Source organism: Thunnus thynnus, chromosome 15 (genome assembly GCF_963924715.1).
Source record: "Thunnus thynnus chromosome 15, fThuThy2.1, whole genome shotgun sequence".
Lineage (NCBI taxonomy): Eukaryota > Metazoa > Chordata > Actinopteri > Scombriformes > Scombridae > Thunnus > Thunnus thynnus.
In genome coordinates this window covers 20,238,015-20,260,891 of record NC_089531.1, presented here as the reverse complement: position 1 = coordinate 20,260,891, position 22,877 = coordinate 20,238,015, and the positions used below count along the sequence as shown (strand labels likewise).

At 40.6% G+C, this 22,877-nt stretch overlaps 1 protein-coding gene across 5 annotated transcripts; it reads right to left on the bottom strand.

The window, feature by feature from the left end:
• Nucleotides 1-965: 965 nt before the first annotated feature.
• On the bottom strand, nt 966-21,949 carry tbc1d5 (TBC1 domain family, member 5). 5 transcript variants are annotated; one of them, XM_067611263.1, is made up of 23 exons: nt 21,761-21,949; nt 16,023-16,074; nt 15,523-15,641; nt 14,621-14,678; nt 14,340-14,448; nt 14,019-14,108; nt 13,572-13,646; nt 12,454-12,521; nt 12,228-12,330; nt 11,716-11,804; nt 11,508-11,558; nt 11,237-11,306; nt 10,750-10,922; nt 10,515-10,657; nt 9,683-9,789; nt 7,244-7,329; nt 6,161-6,462; nt 5,910-5,972; nt 3,948-4,156; nt 3,674-3,776; nt 3,128-3,207; nt 2,750-3,007; nt 966-2,315 (listed from the first exon to the last, which is right to left on the bottom strand). In XM_067611263.1, the coding sequence occupies exons 3-23, from the start codon at nt 15,620-15,622 to the stop codon at nt 1,998-2,000; spliced, it is 2,655 nt and encodes an 884-aa protein (XP_067467364.1). In that variant the 5' UTR covers nt 15,623-15,641; nt 16,023-16,074; nt 21,761-21,949; the 3' UTR covers nt 966-1,997. The 5 variants fall into 5 exon arrangements, with proteins under 5 accessions (XP_067467364.1, XP_067467366.1, XP_067467365.1 ...); XM_067611265.1 differs by having other exon boundaries at nt 3,674-3,773; XM_067611264.1 differs by having other exon boundaries at nt 21,821-21,949.
• Nucleotides 21,950-22,877: the final 928 nt, after the last annotated feature.

Genomic DNA, 22,877 nt, shown 5'->3' with positions numbered 1-22,877 from the left:
TTTTGCTTACTTTGATGTGCATTCATTGAGACTGAAGTGACACAAGTTCAGCACACTGCAGAGATGCCAGCTGGGGACGCTCGGCTATATACAGTTGGTGAAACAAACCTATAGGGCAGTAAAGTGCAACGGATGAAAGCCACTAATTAGTTTCCATTTATAGTGGAGTCAAAATGTATTGACAATAATTGTTTTAATTAGTCAACTGAAAAAGGACTATTTTTTTTTTTTATGAGTTAGTTGTTAAGGTAATTTTTTAGGTAAAAATAGCAAATATTCTCTGGTTCTCGCTTCTCAATTGTGAGGATTTGCTGGTTTTCTTTGTCTTATGTAATGATGAACTGAATATCTTTTGATTGGCAATTTTTCAGTATTTTCTTAGATTTTATTGAGGATTTATTGATCAAATCTGCAGAGTAATCATCAATTCTGAAGCCCCTAATATATGGCTGCAATGCTCACAGGGTTGAAGCAGAATTTATAACTATTTGATGATAAAACAATCTCACCACAGTTTCGGTTTAGTATCTGTTCTGCTGCTTTAAATCTCATCACATGATTTTTATCACCAGATGGAGTTTGCTCAGTTGTCACGGAAATGTAGATGTGTGAATTTCCTTTTTTTTCTGAGCACTTTAAGCGCTTCTCATCCATGTTGGCTTGAAATGCCGGCAAACTTCCATCTGCTGAAGACCATGTGATATGATTGAAAGCTCTAGAACAGCTCCTAAAGGGATGTTGTGCTAAGAATGTTTTCTAAATTGCTTCCAAGGTTGAGAATGAACTTTTAACCTCAATATCTTAAAAATTTTCTTTTACGGTGACACTATCTGTAACACTGTAATTTGCAATATGAGTGTAGTTCAACTGTGCAGCCCAGACTTGGCAAACAAACGCTAAAAGGTACATCATCGTATAAAAAGTCCAGGCAGTATTTCCCAAATAAACACAATGACTTCACTGCATAGCAAGAGCGATGTTGTTTTATTGGTCTAGAGTTAATTATGCTGAATGGGCAGCTAGAGGGACATTCTTTGTGTGCACTGCTTTACATGGTTTCCACAGGACACAAGAGCAACTCAGTTGTAATGTGAGAGATGAAAACTGTCGATTGCCACATTAAAATGTCCACACTGGAATTTTAAAAACAAAAAAAAGGAAAAAAAGGCTTATTCCATAATTTAATAATTTCTATCCAGGAAAGGGTTAAAATATTTTCTTTAAAAAAAAAAAGAGCTAACAAAAAAAAGAGAATAAGATCACAGAGTCAGGTTTTGTTTGGTTGAGTTAAGAGTAATGGTCAGAGGCACTGGTTTAGGATGGGGAGAGGAGAAAGCTGCCCCTGACAACTGACAGAGGGACAATCATCCTTCTTTCCTTTGAGTTATCAGAGAAGAGAGCTTCCCCTGTAAGGACATACACAGATAGACATGACACAGGTAGACACGTATGGTCAGATCTCCACATTCAGAAGAAACCGAGCATCACATTCCCAAATCAGCACAGTCAGCTCAAGAGGACAGAGGCCTCCCCTGGAAATAAATTGCAGTTTGAGGTCCAACTCTTCCAAGTAATGGTGTAGTGACGGGGTAAGAAGTTCGATGGCGCCCTCTCTCTGTAGATCAGGGCGCTACAGTTAAACATCATGAGTGACAGGTGAGGAGGTTGGTGCCCACAGATGGCCCAACGTAATAGGGAGACAGGCATTAGGTAGATGAGATAGTATACAGCATCAGTTCAGACAGGACTGAAGTGGCACAGATGACAGTTAAAGAGACAGAGTACAAGGTTTTGGTGACTGGTTGGCTCTCTTTAATGAGCCAAAGTGTCACAGTCCACATGTGCAATTTTTTAGCCGATAGCAGCTTCATCAAAAACTGCAAATCCGCCCCCCCCCCCCGCTTCTGATCCCGAGTCAGTTTTCTTTTATCACACCCTCCGAACGGGATACGATACAGGTATAAGAAGAGGAGGAAGAGAGAGAGAGAGAGGGTGGTTCACAGGTCGTTCGGGTTGACGATGGTGAAGTCAGAGTCCTTGCTGTGAGTGGAGCCCTCGTCTGGGCTGGAGGAGCCCGAGGTGGTGCCGGCCATCAGGGGGTCGTGGAAGGTCCCTGCCGCGCCCTCAGGCTCCATGCGCACCAAGCCTCGCCCTCTTCTGATTGGAGGGGTGCGCTCGGCTGCAGCCCTTCCTACTCCTCCACCACCTCCTCCTCCTCCTCCTCCTGCTCCCTCGGCTGCCTGCAGGTCTCCGTCCTGGGATACGAGGATGTAGTCGTCCCAGTTCTTACCCTCCGAGCCGAGAGAAGACGCCACCTGTGCACGAGATTACATTTTAGCTGAATCAAGGGCTTGAGCATTTTTGTCCTCTGTTGGCAAAGGTTCTCAATGCATTCAAATGCAACAGAACTCAGACTCCAGGAAGCATGTCATTAAGTATTATGATCATGTAGGAGTAGCATTATGCAGCATCATCCTGGGTTTGATTCATTTCTAGTGGGACAGCTTTAGTGTCACGTGGTCTAATCCTGCAAAGAACAATTCTGGTATAAACACTGGATCATTTTTTGGACGGCGGGTACAATTTGTTGGGATGAAAATAATCAGATTTAAAAATATTGAATACTAGATGATAAAGGTCAAACAATCAAACAAAACAACTGAAAATTAATCCTGTCTGAACTGAGTGTTATACTGCTGTTAATACCACTAAAGCTGCTGACTGAGTGCAGAAGTCGTCGACTACTAACCTGTTGCTCAGGTGTGGTCGTGGCCTGCTCCTCCTCTTCTTTCTCATCCGTGCTCACGCTCCCATCGAGGTCGGAGTCTCGGCTCGGCCTGCTGTCACCTTGCTGTTGGTGGTCACCGTGGTGACTGTTGCAACTCAGGGCAGTTTCTGCAGCCGCTGTGGAGGTGTAGTGATCGTCAGCGATGGTGATCTCTTCGTTCTCCTCAGCCTCCAGCTGGCTTTGGTTGAAGCGCAGCGCCCCCTTCAGGATGTCTTTAATCTGACAGGATCGAGGGCCACAGAGGGACGTTACAGAAACACACAAAACACAAAAATAGACCCATGCAAAGAGAGTGTCACAAACATTTATGTAGGCTCACTTATATGTTCACACACTAACCTGCTTGAGTCCAGCCAGTGAAACCAGGACCTCATCCTCTTTCTCCAAGTGTTCTTGAAGAATCACTTCCTGGATTTTACCTATGGAGAGAGAGTAACTAGTCAGTCAATGATCCATCCCTTTAAAAAGGGAAAAATTCTCAAATTGAATGAATAAGTGAAATAACTTTGACCCATGCATCCAAAATCATTCCCTATTTGCTACTTGGTGCTACATTCTCCATTTTATTTGAGACCCTAATCTTTTATTTGACATCTAAGTGTACAATTAAAAAATGTGGTGTCAAAAGTAAGTGTGCTTATGTTTACTTTAAATGCACTGTCATGGTAGACAAATATGAAATAATCAGTCTAAATAAATGAATACATTGTCAAATATGTCCAAGCAAAACAACACAATGGGCTTCATACTACTGAGTGCATTTTCAAAACAAGAATCATGTCCAGGATTTGTAGCGTTTGAACTGGCTACTGCTTTAGAGGCTGAAAATGATCGTAGCAATTTGACCATCTGTTGCTGGTGTGCATTTTTGGCAGCTGAACTTACAGATGTGGGTGTTCATCATCTTGGCACAGTATTTGCTCATAGCCTCCAAGTCGTTGATCTGACCCTGCAGGAAAGATACCTGGGCTTCGAGGTCCTCCTCCTGCTGATAGTGCACACACACACACACAAAACCATGTCAGAGGTAGACAATAAAAGCACTAGGAAACAAAAAGAAGCTTGGTTACAGAGGGAAAAGAGAAGACATGCAGACAATAAGAGACGGAGCAAAAGAAATGAAGACTACAGGAAACAGGCAGCAGGTTGAACGGCTCACCGTCTCTTTCTTGCCCATGGTCTTGCTGTGAGAGCGTGAGCGAGTGATGTTGAAGAACGACTCCTTCTTGGTGGCGGAGAGAGGCGGGGATGAAGTGCTGACATCACTCCCTCTGGATGGAGGGAGGGGTGGAGAGGCAGTGGAGTGACCCCGCCCGCCAGAGAAGCTTTCTGTGCTGGGAGAGGAACTTACTGTCCTGGAGCTTTGGCCTGGAAGACGTATTAACAGGTGCCAGAGAGAAGACAAAATGTTAACACACAAAGAAGGTGAACCATAATTGAAAATCTATGACCTTGCGCCCTTATGTACTTTTAAGAAACAACAATGCTGCCGTTTGGCAAAAACAATTCTCAACACAAAATCCAACTCACTGGCTGTTTCTGGAGATAAGTAAGTAAGGACGCTTTGGAAACAACAAATGAGTTGGACCTTGAGAATTTTTTGTCAAACTGTTTCTTCCCAGGTTGAGAATTAAACTTCAAGCTCAATACTTTTGCTGTTTATGAAGGCTTAAGAAGGGGCCCAATCATATAAATAAGTATAATATATCTCTGAATATTAAAGATGTCATGGCTGATATCCCCCTCCACTCCAAAATGTGTTTTGCTTAATGTTATGTCACTTGGATGTTTGAGCTTCAATGTCCAGACTTATGTATGTAAAGAGTTTGATACTAGAAGGCTGGTTAGGTACTCATCTGCTGTAGGGGGAAGTTTTTCTGTGCTCACAATAAATCTGAGTTTGCCTAAAATCTGATGTACCTTCTAGCATGATTTGTGACACCACATCTAGTATGGAAGCCAGTAGTAGGCCAGTATGCAGACAAGTTACACTTTTAGCATGAAAGACATTTCCATATTCATATATTCTGTATTTTCAATTAGGAGGAAGGAGTAGATGTAATTTTAAGAATTCTTCACTAAGTCATTAAACTTTTTTGTGGAAAAATTATATGAGACACAAATTATTACAAACTATATAATAATATAATAAGTGTGGAGAGGATCTTTAAGCTTTTTTTTTTTAATATCTACCATCTATATTTAGAGCGGGAAGGGTAGAACCAGAATATGAAGCCTGCACTAGAATACTTACAGAAATACTGCTGAGTAATAGTATAAAATACTATAAAAAGAATTTACTAAGTGATTAATTTCATATATATTTAAATGATTATTAACAAAAAAGTTAATTATATGTGAAAAGTTATTTTATGTAAACTTATGTGTCAGCTGAAATTGTATTTGAATAAGTCCAACCCACCACGCTGCAGCAGGGGCTCTGATTGGCCACCTGCTATGAGTTGGTGGTAGTCATGTGTAGAGTCAGACCAATCAGAGCTGCAGCTGCTGCTGCTCTGTGACCAATGTTCATTAATCCATCATTCAAAAATGCAATTTCAATAAATCTATTTCCAATAGCCTTTTATATGTATCTATTTATTTACTAACTGATTATAATTAAAAACTCTAAGTCTATAATTATTCCAGGCTCCTTAGAGACAGACATGATGAAATCCTTTTTTTTTTTTTGCAGTTTTCTCAGTGCAAAGAACACAAGCACACTTGCAAAAAAACATGACATACAATTAACAAAAAGCAGCCACAGTGATACAGAAACAAAGCACAAACACAGGAGAGCTTCCTCTTGAGTACATGTTCAAAGCAATGCTGACAACAGATGCCACAACACATCCATGATGCTTATGCTACTGATGTGGCTGGCTGTGATCTCCCTCTGCTGGTCGATATTCACTATTACATGCAGTGGACACTACTGTTTACTGTAATACTCTAACAGGATTCTGGATGGCGACTTTTAAGCATTAGATTAAGCAGCAGAAACAGATGACCAAACAGTCAATGTCACACTTGGTACTTAAACATGCAAGGACAGTGACAGAAGCGCAAAGGAAGGGGAGGGGGGGGGTGTCACACAAGCAGTTGCCATGGTAGCAGTTACCTTGTGTGTCAGTGTGAGTCTGGGCTGGGAGAGAGACCTGAGACACTCCACCTGAAACTACATCTAACAGACAGGAGAGTCAAAGCTGATGCTGCCACATCCACACCAACCAGCGGATGCAGACATTCACATCATCTACATGCAGCTAATTCACCAGTTACATAACTGCCAACAAAAATGCACAACTTAGCTGTCCTGAAACAGATCTCGAGCAGTTTTCCTTTGGGTCTGTAGTGAGTCCTGCTGCTCACCTTTGCTGAGATGGACAGGCATGCTCTCTGACTTGAGCAGGCGGTAGTGCTGGCTCTGGCTCTGCGGTGGCGCCTGGCTTGATGGAGGCTCAGCAAGTGGGTGAGACAGGGTGGGCGCAGGGGCTGAGGCGGGGGAGGTGGATGAAGAGGACGAGGAGGAGGAATGTACCTCGCTGTTGATTGGCGAGATGCCGCTGGACCCGCTCGACATGGCTGGAGCAATGAGCTTCCTGCCGAAGCTCAGCAGGCTGCTGGAGACTTTGTTGATGTTGAGGGGAGCTGTTTTTACAGTGGAGCTAGAGCTGGAGACAAAGGCAGGAAACAAGGATTTAATGATGGAGTTGAAATGAGATTGAGGGAAAAAGCTTACATACAGGACATGAGCATGATTGTTTTGGATGTTTTACTACAAATCATAGATACTTTGTTATTGCTGCCCCTTTTCCAAACCAAACTTTAAACGTTTAGACTATTTTCCTACCTGCTAGGCAGCCACTGGTTTACATATTATTTTCCCAGAGCATAAAAACTTGCTTGAGATAGATAATCCATCACAGCAAAGAATTGGTCAGTAAACCAATCTCAGAGGACAAACAACAAGCAAACATGAAGCACCATAAAAAAAAGAAAAACTGTGAAACTTGTTGCCTCATGTAGGAAAAAATGTGTTGTTTTATGTTCAAGTCCTGAATGTCAGAGCGTTCTGTTCTTGAATGTGCTAACGAGAACAAAACTAGTCTCAACTACTCAACTATTGCATCAGTTTGAAATAAAAGATAAAAGCCATTCAGTTCTCTGTGGTGGGCTGCACGTCTCAAAAGTCTCTGAAAACACTGTAAGCAGTGTAAGAAATGAATTGTGCTACAGGAGTGTTTTTTGGAATTGTTTTTTTAAACATTTTGGTACTTTTTTCTCCCCCAACATGAAAACTGATGAATACTGAAATGTGTTATGACTGCAGTGAGGCCAAGCTAACCGTGATCTCAGTTCCCTGTGATGGACAAAACTCTAACTTTTCACAGCCACGTTATAAATCTGCAGAGGATGTGTGTTAAAGAATAGCCATGTGTGTGTGTCTTTTACCGGGTCTTGTTCATCAGGTCAGCTCCCCTTGTTTTGTAGTAATCCAGGTTCTGTTGAAACTGGTAGTTGACAGGTCGTGGATTGTTCTACAAGGAGAAAGACAGAATAAACCATTTTTATAGTAGCAGAATCAGTCAGAAAAGAGTCACAGCTGTGCGTGATACATAGGTAACGTACGAGTAAACACATCAACCTGCGCAGTTCTGCGTCTCTGTGCATGCATGACTACGTAAACAAGCAAATACATGTGCCTTGATGTTTCTGAGTCAGTACTTATGAAATACAAGCCTGTTTTCTGCACTCTCGCCCCTCTGTTAATAAGGATGATGTCACCCCCCAGGTGTAACCGTGATGTGGACGTGGTGTGACACGGTCATACACCTGCGGCTAACGCTGTCACTCGGGATCAGCACCTTCCTGGATTTTCATCCCAGGAGAGTAGTGGACAGGAGTGTGGAGAGTCGTCGTGTTTGGGTGTGTGGTTCAGTGAGTTTGGAGGGAGAACAGAGGATTGCTTGTAACTTGCTCAGGTCAAAGAGTTGGTAATTTTAGATTAAAATGTGCACATACATGTCAGTGGCTGTTACGTGAACCTTCTGTGTATGAGGAGTAGTACGTGAGAGGCTCCGACTGAGCGTGTGTGTGTGTGACAGGTAAAGAGAGTGAAACACGAGAGCGACAGGAAAAATGTGCAAGATTATTTTGAAATTTAGTATATATTCACATTAACCAAGATTGCAGAAGTTCAAAAGGTGTTGACACATCATCTTGTTTTCACTGTCACTGTCTTACAGTTAGTGGTCAAATGTTCAAAGATTACAAATGATGACTACATCATTGCAGTAGGAAGTAACCACTACAATTTGGCAGTGACATTTTCAGGAACTAAAGTGTTTTCATGTTCAGACTCAGAAGTGGGATTTTCCTTTATTACACTGGGCAGTTATAATCATCTCCACTGTGTTCATGTTCATGATTTTGGGCTACTGTTGTAGTGTACTGAAAGCTTATCTGCACACGAAACAGAGGGCTCAATGCCTTAACAAACAATGGTCATGAGATAAAAACATTTGTATTAGACGTGAGGATTTTGAAAATAAATTAACAAAACTGTACATGCAATCTGTGGCAAGAGGTACAGTATGCAAAGCTCGAATCCATCAAAAATCCAGTAAAGTTTCACTTACTTGTGAACCATGTCAAAGCCAAATTTCCATCCCTTTACAACATCAAACTAGTAAACATTTCATACTAGTCACCAACTCAGAGCCCGCATGGCTGAACAGGGAGTGTAATCAATTGCAGGGACATGAAATCATCTCACTTCCAAGAATTCAAATGAAGCTTATTGATAATAAGATAGGGTCCGGTCTCCTTGGAGACACAACTTCATAAACAAGAGGGTAAATGGATATATTTTTTTTGTGACTGAAAAGCCGCTGGGTCTCAATAAACATCTGAACTCATCTTGTTTCTTCTAGATATACACGAGCAGAGGATCCCACTTTTTCCCCCACTCATGTAAGAATATTTTTCTAGGAAGCTGTAATGCAATTTTTTTTTTTTTTACAGTAATCTTGCAGAATTAGTTATTTTCTTTCTTATACTCCTATTTATGAGGCATTACGTGTGAGATAATGTGCGTGATCTGCAAGTGATCTCTAGGTCTATTTCAATGTCACAGGATCACCTGTTACATACATTTCATTATATGTAAATATCAAACATGCGTATACTGGATTTGCACTACTTCCTCTTTATTATTTACTATTGCACCTGTGTCTTGTTTGTTTACAGTAAATACCTTCATAAACCATAAATGTAACCAATGAGTCTGAGGAACTGAAACATTTGCTGCCAATTTTAACTCCACTTTTCTCACAAAGCAATAAAGCTGCGGAAGGTTCTGGTCTACACTACATGACTGTTGTTCTAGGATTTCAGCCCACTGATTTGTGTGTGGGTGAGTGTTTCACTTCTGCAAATCTTGAGTAAAAAAGGAAAAACAGCTTGCACACTGCAGGGCTCCAATGTCCACCTATAATTTATTGCATCAAGGTGACATTTAGAGCACTACTGCTCTTCATCAGACTCAAGACCCTGCCTGTGTGTGCATACATCTAGCTTATACTTCTGCAAATCTTCTCCTCCCTCTGCAGAAAACATGAAAATCATTTTCTTAGCATAGTAGCTCCTCTGCTATATTGAATAAATACAGGAGGAGGGGGCACCTTCAGCTCGAATTCAAGCTCCAGGAAGATTTATTTGTTTGAACATTTCTCCCTTTCTCTTCCCCATTTTAACTTGTGACCGGTAAGGCATAATGAAAATGCTTGATAAGCAACATCGAAACCTTCTGGGAAAGGGTGAAAGAAAGAAAATCACCATGTACTGTATAATCAATTGCCAATAACTATACAAGTGTGTTTGTCTCCTTACTTTGGGATCTCTGAGGAAAAGAGACTTCTGCAGCAGAGCATTGATGTCTCCTATTGGAGGGTAGTGCATTAGCAGGCCCAGGCAGGTCTGGAAGTTACTCGCAATGACTGAAACAGACAGATGGACAAATGCAGTATTAGTGATGCCTCAAAATAACTTTAGAATCCATTCCAATATAGTACATTTCTGAATCAACCAATACAATCTATTGATTAGTTATAAAATTTAGATCTAATCTGTTGTTAGGATCAAACCTGGGACCTCTCCAGTATGGGACGGACCACACACATCCACAATCGCTACTGTATCGTCCCTTGTCAATAAATCTGGACTCTAACTTTATCAAACATTACTGGATGAGGTTATATTAACAGTTACAAATCGGGGAAGAAAAACATAAGAACAACACCGCCTGCTAGGAAGCATCCCAGTGACAACAGACCTACCCACAACTGCAGTGTCAAAACGACATTCTCTTTCAAAGTGTGCACAGAACAGCAGCTGAAAATGCAGACTGATCGAAAGGTTTTCTGAAATGCTACATTCATGTACATTTGGCTCCTTAGCATCTGCTGTACAACAGCAGGGATTCAGTGTCTTACTAAAAGACACTTGAGTAGGGGCAATGCTCGCCAACATTAGAGCTTAAACCTATTTCTTGCTTGTGTGCATGGTAGTCAAGATCTACTATATTCTATTTAAAGCAATATGACTCCATCTGATTAAATGAGGTGAAGTAAATCACATTCTTCCAGTTAAGTGTGTCTCATGAAATCACATGCTGCAAAGACAACACATGGCTTTATTGGATTATATCAGTAATGGAGCGTACGAGCATCTCGGATGTAGAGCAGCATGGCCACAAAGATGTAGTCCACCAGGTCCAGAGTGATGCTGTCAGCAAACAGCGCGTCCCACACCACCAGCAGGTCCTGGAGTGGAAACTCGCGGCCAAACAGCAGACGTACCCACCGGCTGAAGGGGCACAAAGACACGATCAAAAACACGGTGACTGTGAGGGTCAAGAAAAGGAGCGGTAGCGCTGAACTGAAGCTGTGTGTACTGACATGCCATAGATTTGTGGGGCGATCTCCAGCCGGTTGAGGTGCATGTGCAGCTCCACGTCGTGCTTCTTCACCAGCTGGTCCTGGATGCGGTTGACTTTGGTCACTATGGCAACAGATGGCCCTGAGTCCTGGGGCCGAGCAAACGGGATGCTGGTCAGCATCTCTTCTTTACCCTGGAGTAGGAGAACATAATGTAATTAGCATATCATTATATAAACATCAGTTTGCACCATATGATAAACATTTACCACACATGTTGAAAAGGAGCAATACTGACAAATACACAGTTGCTTTTTGGCAGATCATACAATTGTCTGAGTTCATATCAAGCCAAAATGTGCAAGTTGTTTCAAGTGTCTTCAAGTGTTAATTACTTTCTTTTTTCTTTATTCCACACTAGAACTAACATCAGTAGCCTTACATCAGCATAACAAGTATATTCTATAGTATAGTCTTCTTCATGTCATCAAAAACCGATCAAACTCACCCTCCTCACTTCCCTCTCAAAGCTGGAGAACCACGGCTCTGCTGTGTCCATCAGCTGGGAGAACAATGCACTATAGACAGCAGGTTGTGTGTGCGTGAGTGGAGACAGAAAGAAATTTAAAAAAAAACAAGAAAACAAAGAAGGGACACACTGAGAGATGAAAATAGACATGTGAACCATTTCAGATTATGTGAAAAGTAATGAATTTTTTCATTCTGGACTAGCACATTACTGTTATCAATTATTTGTCCAATAATAAGAGTGTACTCACTAGGCATCGTGCTCAAGGTACAGTGGGTTTAACAGACACTTCATCTCCTCACTGTGGGAAAAAAGAGAGAATCATAAAACTGATCCGTACTCAAATAAATGCAGAAATATTTCAGCTAGAGAAGCAGAAGCAGATCTAAAAGGTGTTAAATGCGACTACTGTAGCGGGTGACAGATACAGTTTCACAGGTAGTACTGTAGGAACTGACCTGGGGCTGGCTGTCTCGCTGGCATGCTGGAAGGCTTGATGGTCACAATGCAGCACAAACACTATGGGAGCCAGTAACTCGTGCATCCCCTACACACAGAGGGGAAGAGACAGAGGTAGAGGGGTGTATGAGGGCAGGGGGGGAGAGAGAGAGAGGGAGAAAGAGAGAATATGGTTCATTTGTGGTCAGTCTTTCTTTAATAGTGATGCACGAGGTTTCTAATCTGTGATGACAGGTTTAATTTAGATATTGTTAGCCACTGCCCAGCCATGTGTCACTTCGAGTTTGCAAAAAAGCTGCTGTACTAGCCGTCTATTCATTCACTGGCACCTGTTACAGACACTGATAATGATTAGGTTACAAAAGCATTTTGTTCCTTAGTCTGAGCTGACTGATCACTGAAAGGCCTACACACACACACACACACACACGCACGCACGCACGCACGCACGCACGCACGCATATGTATAGACTAGACTATAAACATTATGGCTCTGCAGGAAAGCCTATACCTGTTTATAAAGTAACTGTTCATTTTCTCTGGCGTAACAGAAGAGGATGTCTGTCAGCTTGGTCCTCACATCCTCGTCCTGGAAGTAACAAATCTCAGGGAACCTTAAGTGAATGGAAACAAAGAGAGGAGGAGTTTACTTCACGTCGACAGCAGAAGGCTTTGGGGTGTTCAGTATAGACAATAAAATAAAGCAATTAAACAAACAGTATGGTAGTGATACTGACGTTCTCAACACGTCTTGTTTGATCATCCCCTTCAGCTCTTTATCCTGGAAGAACTTGTTCCACAGGCTCTGGACAGGAGAGGATAAATGACAAATTGGTTGTCAGAGGGACGACTGTGGCGCCATAGAAAGTAGAAACAGTGAATGAATTAATAAAATAATCAATCCATTAACCAAAGATAGATGGATCAAAATGTCTTTTTAATTTAGTTTTCTATAACTTTTTTTTTAACAATACTCAACTCCATTTTGCAGTTGTTATTGTCTGATCAATAAACCAAAAACTGAAATTCTAATTACGTAAGAGAAAAGCCACTTTGGTGTAATTCAGCAGACTTTTGTGTATCATGAGTTTACCTAAAATGCCCCGTTAACACATCATTTTTTGGGTCCCTAATTTCTTACAGTAACAAGGAAGTTTCATTGAAAGAACTATGTAATTTGGTACTAATTCCAGCAGCTGCTTTTGGTACTAAAGCAGCCGTTGATTTCAATTTTTATTTTTGCATCTTGTTTTGCAGCTGATCTGCTGTGCAATGATTAAAAGACATTCTAAGTTACACTTGCAATGAATTGGAAATGTACTATTTCTCTATTTTCTATATAAGTAGTAAGAAATTACATAATCCTCCCCAAGGCGCATCCTAAGAATAAAAAAAATTATTGGGGATTCATAAAATTAAGTGTTACCAACTTCTCCAGCTGGCCAATAAGAGCTCTTGTTACCTTTGTGTTATTATTAGTGTGGTTTTCTGAGTACATACCATCATCCAATCAGAAACTGTAAGTGGTAAAGTAGTAGACAAGTTGTGAGGTGTAAAATAAATTAATAGAAAAAAAACAAGATTAGTTTCTAGATGTTTTTAAATATTTTATTAATTCTAATTATGCCTCATTAATGCCTAATTCAATGGCTTTATAATTCAATCTGTTTATGAATCAACAATGAATCACTGAAACAGTCTATAATTATTACAACAACACAGTCTGGAGGGAATGTATTAGAGTCATATTTTAAATGCAAATATAAACAGCTGACTGACTGGCAGACAGAGAACGAACACCACACACACACACACACACACACACACACACACATACACATACACACACACTCACCCCCTCATCCTGTGACAGCGGGTTGTTGACCACCAGGTCCTGCTGGCCTGCAGCCTTGCGAGGGTTCGTGATGTGCTGTGACAAAAAAAAAAACCAAACACACAGCTGTACATTATGACCGTTCACAGATCAGTGGTCACAGTTAATACCTCAAGGGCTGCACAGCTAAAAACGCATGATCATATTGTGACTTGAGTTTTCAAGCAACTACTGCAAAAAAATAGGCTGTTATAGGATCTGTTCTCTATAAAATGTCAGTGATTTTGTTCCTCAGAATAATATTAATAAAATTCTGACCACTGTATCTGGAAAAATAACTGAGGGGATTATTTAAGTCATGACAATGCAGCAGAAATGTCTGCAAAAAGACAAGAAACCTCTGCAACTTTGGGTTTCTGACTGTCTGTCATCACGCTGAGGACAATGGCCACAGAGAGGTGCTCTCACCGTTTCTTTAATCTTCTCATACTGGGCTCGGAGCTCCTTGGTCTTGTTGATCCACTGACTCTTGTCTTCTGGAAGAGCCTCCAAATACAACTGCAGACACCCAGTACACACAGGTTAGTGCATGCTATCTAAACAGAAATCATGAATATGCAGAAAACTTTCAAAACTAAACTCTAGGCTGCTGTTCCCAAACCGCACACCGATTCACCACCAAAACAAGGCCTTCAAGCTGCCAGAACTGCGGTGTTTTCTGAAGCGGTGAAATTGCCTAAGCCACTCTAATCAAACTCGATAGGACTGCTTGATCCGTTTGGCAGTTACCTTCCAGCATACGCTCCGAAAGCGGCTGCTCCTCAGTCGACCGTTGATGCCTGCCTGCCGGATCCTGGCCAGGTAATTACTGTTGAGGAACAAGTCGTCCCATTCTTTCCTGCGCATGGGGAGAGGAGGCAGAGGACGAGGAGATTTATGAGCTTCTCACCCCAAATTGGGCACAGCGTTCCATCTAATGTGTCATCCAGCAGTGAATCAAGAGGTTGGAGAGCTGAGTCGGGCCAAGAGTTTACGGTACGCCGACACAAGAAAATACTGCAAACACTCACCTATATGAGAGGAAGGTTGACTGAGACTGTGAGTAACTGCTGCTGTCAAGAGATCCTCCTGTTAAAAAACAGACACACACACACGACCACAAGGGGGAGACGTAAACAATCACAGCTAGGGAGTAAAACTAGGGATCAATAATTTTTAAAGCTCATAAACACAGGGCCATAAACAAAAACATAACCTCTGACAACTACCATAACAAGGAACTGGCCTTTTTACTGCTTCCAAATGACTCATCAAAAATCCTGGGGGCCTCTTTCTAACCATGTAGGAGAGAATAAAAAGAGCCAGAAGCAGGCAAAGTGACGACACACAGTAAAGCACCGTACTCCTCTTTGTCTTCATTGCCAGTAATAAGTCTAATTTGTCCTGCAGGTGAACATGCATTCAAGTCGGAGAGCTGTCTATCAACATTAATTACAGGAGTAGATCATTCCACAGGGACAATCAGTATGAATATTCATCAGTTCCACAACACGCCAGCCCCCAACATTTTCTCCATCTCTCACACGCACTCGTAAACATAAAAAACACCCTCAGCCCGGGGGCGTCGCCAGCCACGTCTGTGACTCACACTTCACAGTCAGCTCCAAATTTCTTTTTTTTTTTTTTTTTATTATCTCTCTTTTTCTCTTTTTCTGTACTTACTGTGACTGTCTCTTCTACTCTACGCCTCGACTACAGGTAAGACTCTCTGTTCAGGCCTCTGTTATCTCTTAAAGGGGATTAGGAGGTTATGAAGTGACTTAAAGAAATATCTAGAGCTTGGTTCTTTAACATGTAAACAAAAGAGGACTCAATTAAGGGCAACATGACAGAAGCACTGATATGTATATAGCGTGCGTCTAAGTCCCAGGACAGTCTAGTATCTGACAGCTAAGACCGAGAGTTGACGTACTGCTGCGGTTCTTGTTGAAATTGTTGAGCGGGTCGAAGCCCGTCTCCTGCTGCTCGTCTGTCTGGAGCGGGTGGCGGGTCTCAAAGTTGGGGTGCTGCATGACGGCGACCCAGCCGGACCTGGAGGGAGTAAAACAACGACAAAACTGAACAAAATAACCATCACAGGTTAGCAGAGCAGTGCAGCTAGCAGATCAGCAAGAACACAAGTCAAACTTTGAGTATCACATGTCACGTTATGGATGACTTTTGAACTCTCAAAAGACCCAGTGATAAAGCAAAATAGGTTACATTTAAACGGGTCAGGGACACTGACCTTCGATCAGAGACTGTGCTGACATGCATCTATCCTGCTGAGCTGTTCTCTAGCTGACCGTGACCTCTGCCCTCTCCATGAAGGGGTGCGAACAAAAAATAACTACTGCAGAAAGTAAAGTCTGCCTGCTACTAACTAACTAACCAACGATAAACATCTTTGAAACGTTTTATCTCACTACTTACTGTCACAGCCTTGTAATTCTCCTCAGCCAAGACTTAGAAGATAAGGATGTTTCTGGAAGAGGAAGAAGGGACAATAATGAAATAAAACACCTTCAGCATAAGGAGAAATAAATAATACTGCTCTTTAGAGGGCCAAAAAAATTATTTGGTGTTATTAAAGGCATGTTAATCGCTAATGAAAAAGGAACAAAGAAGGAAATGGAAGGTAAACCATAAAGCTTTGACATTAAATTCACTATACAACATCATAACAAGAGATAACTAACGAAGACATGATATAAATATTTAAAAAAAAATACTTTTCAGAAAACAAAACTGACAACTTTGGTTACACTTCTTTGCGTTGTGATGATCACAGCTACAGTTTATTCACCTTTTGCATTTAACACAACTTTGCTGCATAAAATAAAAGCACTGACACTGATTACAGTCAGTGAAGAATGGCTTAAATTAACAAGAAGCACTTGAGCTGCCTGATGTCCCGCCATACTCTCTGTGATATATTAAACATAAGCAGTAATGCTAATTAGGTCATTAAGTAGGCAAATTAATGCATTAATTATATATTTTGATACCAACAATCTGGTCCTCACATGACACAAAAGACAGTATGAACTGTGAGTCTGAAATTGTTCAGGCACTACTACAGTAAATTAAAAAGTAATATCAAATTATAGAAATGGCATGTTGGCAATTGGAAAAACATTTTTAAAAAAAAATCAAAAAAAAAATTACATAAATCAGAAAAATCTATGACCCCAAGAGAAAATGAATAAACAAACAATTACATAAGGGTAAGGAAACTGTAAATGTCATCATCATCATCATCATCAGTGAATTTAGGGTGCAGTGCGGGAGATCTGGACAACAAACTGACCTTATTCAATTACCATCATCATGAAATCTAAATTCTAAATATCTAAATTTTTCTGAGATCTAACTTTACTTATGCAGTTATTTTCAAGAAGTAGTCTGAATCGATTATAATGACAACAGCTACAGAAACTAATGACATCTAGGCAAACATTCAACCAATCAATCAGCTTACAGTCCAGTCCAGAAGGCCAAATTAGACTGTAATTGATCAGGACAAACATTTCAGAAGTTAGCCAACAGCACCAAGGTAACTAAAAGATTCATCTGCAACAACTGATAATTGGTTAATTGTTTAAGCTGTTTACCAATCAATGTAGGCCTTTAATGCTTGTATCTGTTTTCTATCATTATATGCATATCTTGTGTTTTTGACTGTCGGTTGGATATAACAAGCAATTTCAACAAAACCATTTGAAGATGCAACCTTGAGCCTGCGAGAAACTGCAATTTTCTTGATTAATTGATTAATTTTTGGTCTATTACAATGTTAGAAAATGGTGAAAAATTTCAATCACTGTTTCCCAAAACCCAAGATGAAACCTAAAGTGTCTTGTTTTGTCCTGACCAACAGTCCACAACCCAAAGATATTCAGTTTAACTAACGCTGACATGATGAAGAAATTGGAAAATATTCACATTTAAATTGCAACCAGAGAATTTTGGCATTTCTTCTTAAAAAAAAAAAAAAACATTGCACAAAACAATCAATCGATTATACAAATAGTTTCCTATTAATTTTGTGTCAATCAACTAATTGTCGCAGCTCTTGACGAAATCATTAACAGATTACTAAAAAAATAATTATTGTTCATTGTAGCCCTACTAATCAGATCAGACATACATACTGTACAAAGTTAGAGCTAAATGCGAGAATTTATAGCCTAACTATTGTTGTCAAATTGTCCAGTTCAGCAGCAGACAAAGCAAGTTCATTTAAAAAAAAATAAATCAGAACCAGAACCCAAAATAAAAAAACCACAACAAAAACAAACAACATAAAATGAGCATCCTCTCCAGGTAAATCCTGAGCCAGCTCCTCTCCTCTCTGCCAGACCATCACAGCTCTGAGAAAAGTTTCACTTTCTCTGTGAGACGCTGCAATCTAGGTTAACCAATTCTGCCTCCATTCTTTATCCGGCTTGGGATTATTCCACGTTTATGAATATGGTTAGCCTAATACACAGGCCTACAGAATAGCGCGCTTCCACAGAGCATTATGTTTTCTTTCGCTTTATTAATTGTGGAAATAACACAACAAAGGCATCTCTTAAACCTATTAACCATGTGAATGGAACACTGCTCAATAAATCAGCAACACGCCATCAAAATAGAAATAATTTTATATGCATAATGTATGTGCCTGTTTTCTTAGGAAACATCTGTTCTCCTCCAAGACTAATGCTCTCCTTAAGTCTGTGGGGTTTTTCTCCCCTCTCTCATAAAAAGGACATTATCCCATTAAATAACGAATCCACAACTATAGGGAGAGACAGAGGAATGTTGTGAATAGGTATCTCCAGTTATATCATGTTGATTTAGTTTTTCTTTAAAAGTTTGGCATGAAAGATATATAAAGTCTCCTGACTGAAAATAATAATATTCTCACAGAATATTAATTCATATTATCACTATCACACTAAAATCTGTCAAGTGTCACAAAGTGTCAGAAGATATTTTGAGGCACATTTTTCCCCTCACAGGCTCGCAAACACATCCAGCACTTCGTCCCTTCCTTCCTTCCAAAAATAAATTCATTCTAAACTTTTTAAAGAGGCCTTTACAGATCTCTAATGCTTTTGAGGACACATGTCTTGTGTGTCTGTACAAGCCTTTGTGAGTGAGGGAAAGACGATGCAGAAAAGGAAAACTTGAGGCCTCGCTGTGTTAGCAGCACAGTTGCCTGAAGCCACTCTTCTCTTAGCCTTCTGCTGCCTTCATTACTTCCTCCCGGAGTCGTACGTGAAATGACATCCTAACTTTACTACATAATAATCAACGCAAATTAGCTTCTGCATAATTCAACCTGCTGCACCTGGAGACACCTCAATAATTCAAAACAGGGATCTTTCATGAAATAATCAAATCAATACATAATGAAATGTATAAATAAATCAACAGACAAATAACGCCGCGTCCATCTGTTCGGAGGTAGAAGATCTGTTCCTGGGATTTACAACAACAGCAGCCATGAAGTAAAAAATCAAACTGCAGCCACTACAGTATATTGTTACATAGGTTAACTCTTTTTGACCATTTTCTGTTTCAGTTCAGAATGATCACCTAAAGCAGCGCCAATAATTTAGGCAGTGTGAAGCAATTCAGGTTCGAGCCTCTTCCTTCAATAATTGTTATGAATTTGTGGTACATAACACTTCCCCTTTCACATCCCTTTAAACTCAATCTGAAAGGAACCATATATATATACATACATACATACATACATACATACATACATATGTATGTATATATCTGGACTGGAGCCTAAAACTTTCCTCTACTTTCCACTGGATTAAAGCTACAGCATCACATTCCTTAGTAAGATGAGAATATTTCAGAGCTGCAGATCAGCTGACATTTAAGGGGCTCGGGGCTCACCTAAACACGACAGCCAACTTGGCAAAATTCAAATTCACTTCAGCTCTTCTCACAAGCACTGAGGCACGTTTTGGTCGTGTATTGGCTGGATGACCACATGCTAAACATCCCATGTTCATGTTGATCTAACGTGAAGGAAAAAAAAACACGAAGAAAAGCTTCTGCCTGCTCCGAGCTCATTGGCCTAAAAGGCATAAAGGCTAAACTATTCTGAAACTAAACCCAGCTTAGTCAATTGTATTAAACGTTGTGCTGCCTGTGCTTGCAGAATTTCCATTTAGAGACATCTGACTGACTTACAACTGTAGTTCCTATCAAAACGAACAGGGTGGAGCCTCATTTCCAGCTCTGCTTTCAATCATTTCTAACATAAGTCTAGATTTTAAGTTTTTCAGGCCTCATTTCATCTCTAAGATTGCTAGAGTCATCTGATGTCAAATAAATTCAGAAAAAGAAACAGTACACTGACTCTTCAGAGGATGAATATTCACAAAGAGCTCGGCAAACAGCGATGAGAGGAGCTGTCAGTGGCAGCTACAGTCGGAGAGGAAGACTGAAGTTTAGTCAAAGTGAAACACCCCAGCTAAACAAACTCACATGCCTCTACTTCAACACACAGCAAGAGCCCAGGGGCCTTCACAGTCACATGCTCCGCAAGAGGCTGAGAACATGCTTGGGACCTTAACCTTGGCAAATACCGTGAACTTGCTGGGTCCTGACTGATTCAATTACCAAATACACGACTAGAGATGAAACTTGACAGATATCTCTCTGTATACGAGCTCTGGAGCAGGAACCTCTCAAAAGGAGTCGCAGGATCATCAGCGGCATAAGAGAGGAGGGGGGGGGGGAAATCCCTTAATTTCCTCATGGGCTTTTTTTCCCCCTTGTGAATTCAAGGATAATTTAACCTCTTCGTGCTTCTAAAAACTAGGCCTGACACATTTAGGCTGATGTTATTCGGACATATTCAACCGGTGCTGAGGGGTCAAGCTAGGGCTGGGCAATATATCCAAATTATACCAATATCATGATATGAGACTAGATATCGTCTCAGATTTTGGATATCACAATACTGCAAAAGTGTTGTCTTTTCCTGGTTTCAAAGGCCGCATTACAGTAAAGTGATGTAACTGTCTGAACTTGCAAGACTTACCCACTTAGTCATCATATCCACATTACTGATGACTATTAAAAATCTCATTGTGTGAATATTTTGTGAAAACACCAATACTCATCCCTACAATATTGTCACAATATCAATAATGAGGTATTTGGTCAAAAATATTGTGATATTTGATTCAGTCCATATCACCCAGCCCTAGGTTGAGCCACAAAAGTTGTGAACCACTGCATTACAGGAAGAGCGATGGTGCAAGAAGAATAAGGAAGAAGAAACTTTTTAACATCCAGGAGCAGTCAGCGGTTTGTGGGAACAGCCTGTGAAGTTGAACAAGTATAAAAAAAAATTACAACCTACTTCCCGTCACTGTTCCGTAAAGCAGTCACGTGCAGTCCAGGCTATAGTCTCCCAAAACAATACACAGGTTGGGTTCTAGTTAGTAAGGGTCAACAACACAACCCTTGGCCTTCTTTCTTAATTCAAGAGGCTTTTTTTCTCTAGTCCAAAAATACCCTGCAAACATTCAGACTGTACTCTTCCTGCACACATTTTCACACTGAAACGGTCCTTGGACGTGTGGAGATAAGTGTGAAACCGCATTAAAAGTGTGCAGGCAGGCAATGTTAGCTCTCACCAATCCTCTGCACTGCCCTGAACCCATCACTAAATCTGTCAGGCAGGGTGGCGCAGCCCGAGAAAATGGTAGGTTAAAGGCACACAACACTAGCAAACCTGCTGTAAAGAGAAAAAACCCTGCATCTTTCATATCATAATTCACAGCCAAAGCAAGACAATGTGTGTATAATTTGACATAAAACGCAATGACCGTGAATGATGCACCATGCAGCCGCTGGGATTATTATTACGCAGGCAGGGCAAGACGCCAAACTACAGCTAGCTTTTACCGTGCGTCGGCTAAGCAACGCTGAAAGAGTCTAAACTTGTTCAGATAAACTTAACAACGACACGCTGTAGCTGTCACAGCTGCCTGAATATGACCAGAGATGGACATGAAAGCAGGTAAGCTAATGTGACGGTAGCCTGGCCATTAGTTAACGTTAGCAAGTTGTAACCGAGCCGACGCACGGGCCTGTCCCGACTTCCGACACGCACAGCTGCTGCAAACACGCAGAGAAATACTCACACGGGTTAATATAAGTGTCCGTAGTGGAACATGATAATCCATAAACTGTGGTTCAGATACCTGTCCCGGTCATGCACGACTCCACATTCTGCTGTTTCGGAAATGTTGGTGGTTTGTAAACAGTAGCGGGTCAGGCGGATGTGCTGAAGACCAGCTGACGGATCACGTGACCGGAGAGCTGAGGGCTGACGATGCAGCAGCAGCTTGCAGGTAGATCGTATATATATGTATATATGAAGTGCTCCCACATTGACTACACATGCCTTTAGTGGCGTATTCAGACCGTATTGTAAAATTGTTCTATATGTGTACGGCCGGTTTTTGTGTTTTATGAAGATTTGGTTGAACTTAAAAGTGCAGTCAACCTTTTTGGCAGTAGTGGTAACTATACTGTACTTTGACATTGAAAATAATTTTGGTCTGCAATCAATAGCAGAAATAATTAGGTAATATGTATAAATGTATAATGTATAATGTACAATACACACATACATACATAAACACACAAAAAGGAGGTAGATATACTGTACTTTTTGCATCAGTTATATTTATTTTTCAGTTTAAGATTTTTTCAAAACATTTGATAATTTTACATGATACACTGTTCTATAGGCTATAAACTACAGCAATATGTAAACTAATTAAAATTAGCACTCCCTCAACCAGCTTCAACATTAAAATGCTGCTTACATGTTGATGCAGCAACAATAATAATAATCCACTAATATAATATATCCTAACACACTGAAAGGGGTCAGGCTGCATAATAAGTACTTTTACTATTAATTGTTTAAAGGGGCCCTTTTTTACACATCAAGATCAGCTTACTAGTAATGATTAGTACAACTCAATGTCTGAAAACAGTCGTATAATGTCTCCTGTGGCTCGGGCAGAAGCTTTCTCAGGTCTGGAAAATTACTGAATTGACATGACTTGAGTCATTTCAGTTTTGGCTTTGAGACTACAAAATTAGTAACAGAAACCCTATATTGCAAAATGGAGACACAAAGTTTGAAAGACAGGGATCAAGTTTCCATCCAAACGTAGCACAAATGTGCACTGAATTCCCAGAAAATCCACAAAATAAATGCAAATTAATGTGCATTTCCTTCCACTG

Coding starts and splice junctions, on each gene's coding strand:
- tbc1d5 (XM_067611263.1), bottom strand. CDS start 15,622: ATGCAGCACCCCAACTTTGAGACCCGCCACCCGCTCCAGACAGACGAG. Junction 14,679..15,522: donor TTTCAACAAGAACCGCAGCA/GTACGTCAACTC, acceptor GTTTTTTAACAG/GAGGATCTCTTGACAGCAGC. Junction 9,790..10,514: donor GCTCTACATCCGAGATGCTC/GTACGCTCCATT, acceptor TGTCTGTTTCAG/TCATTGCGAGTAACTTCCAG.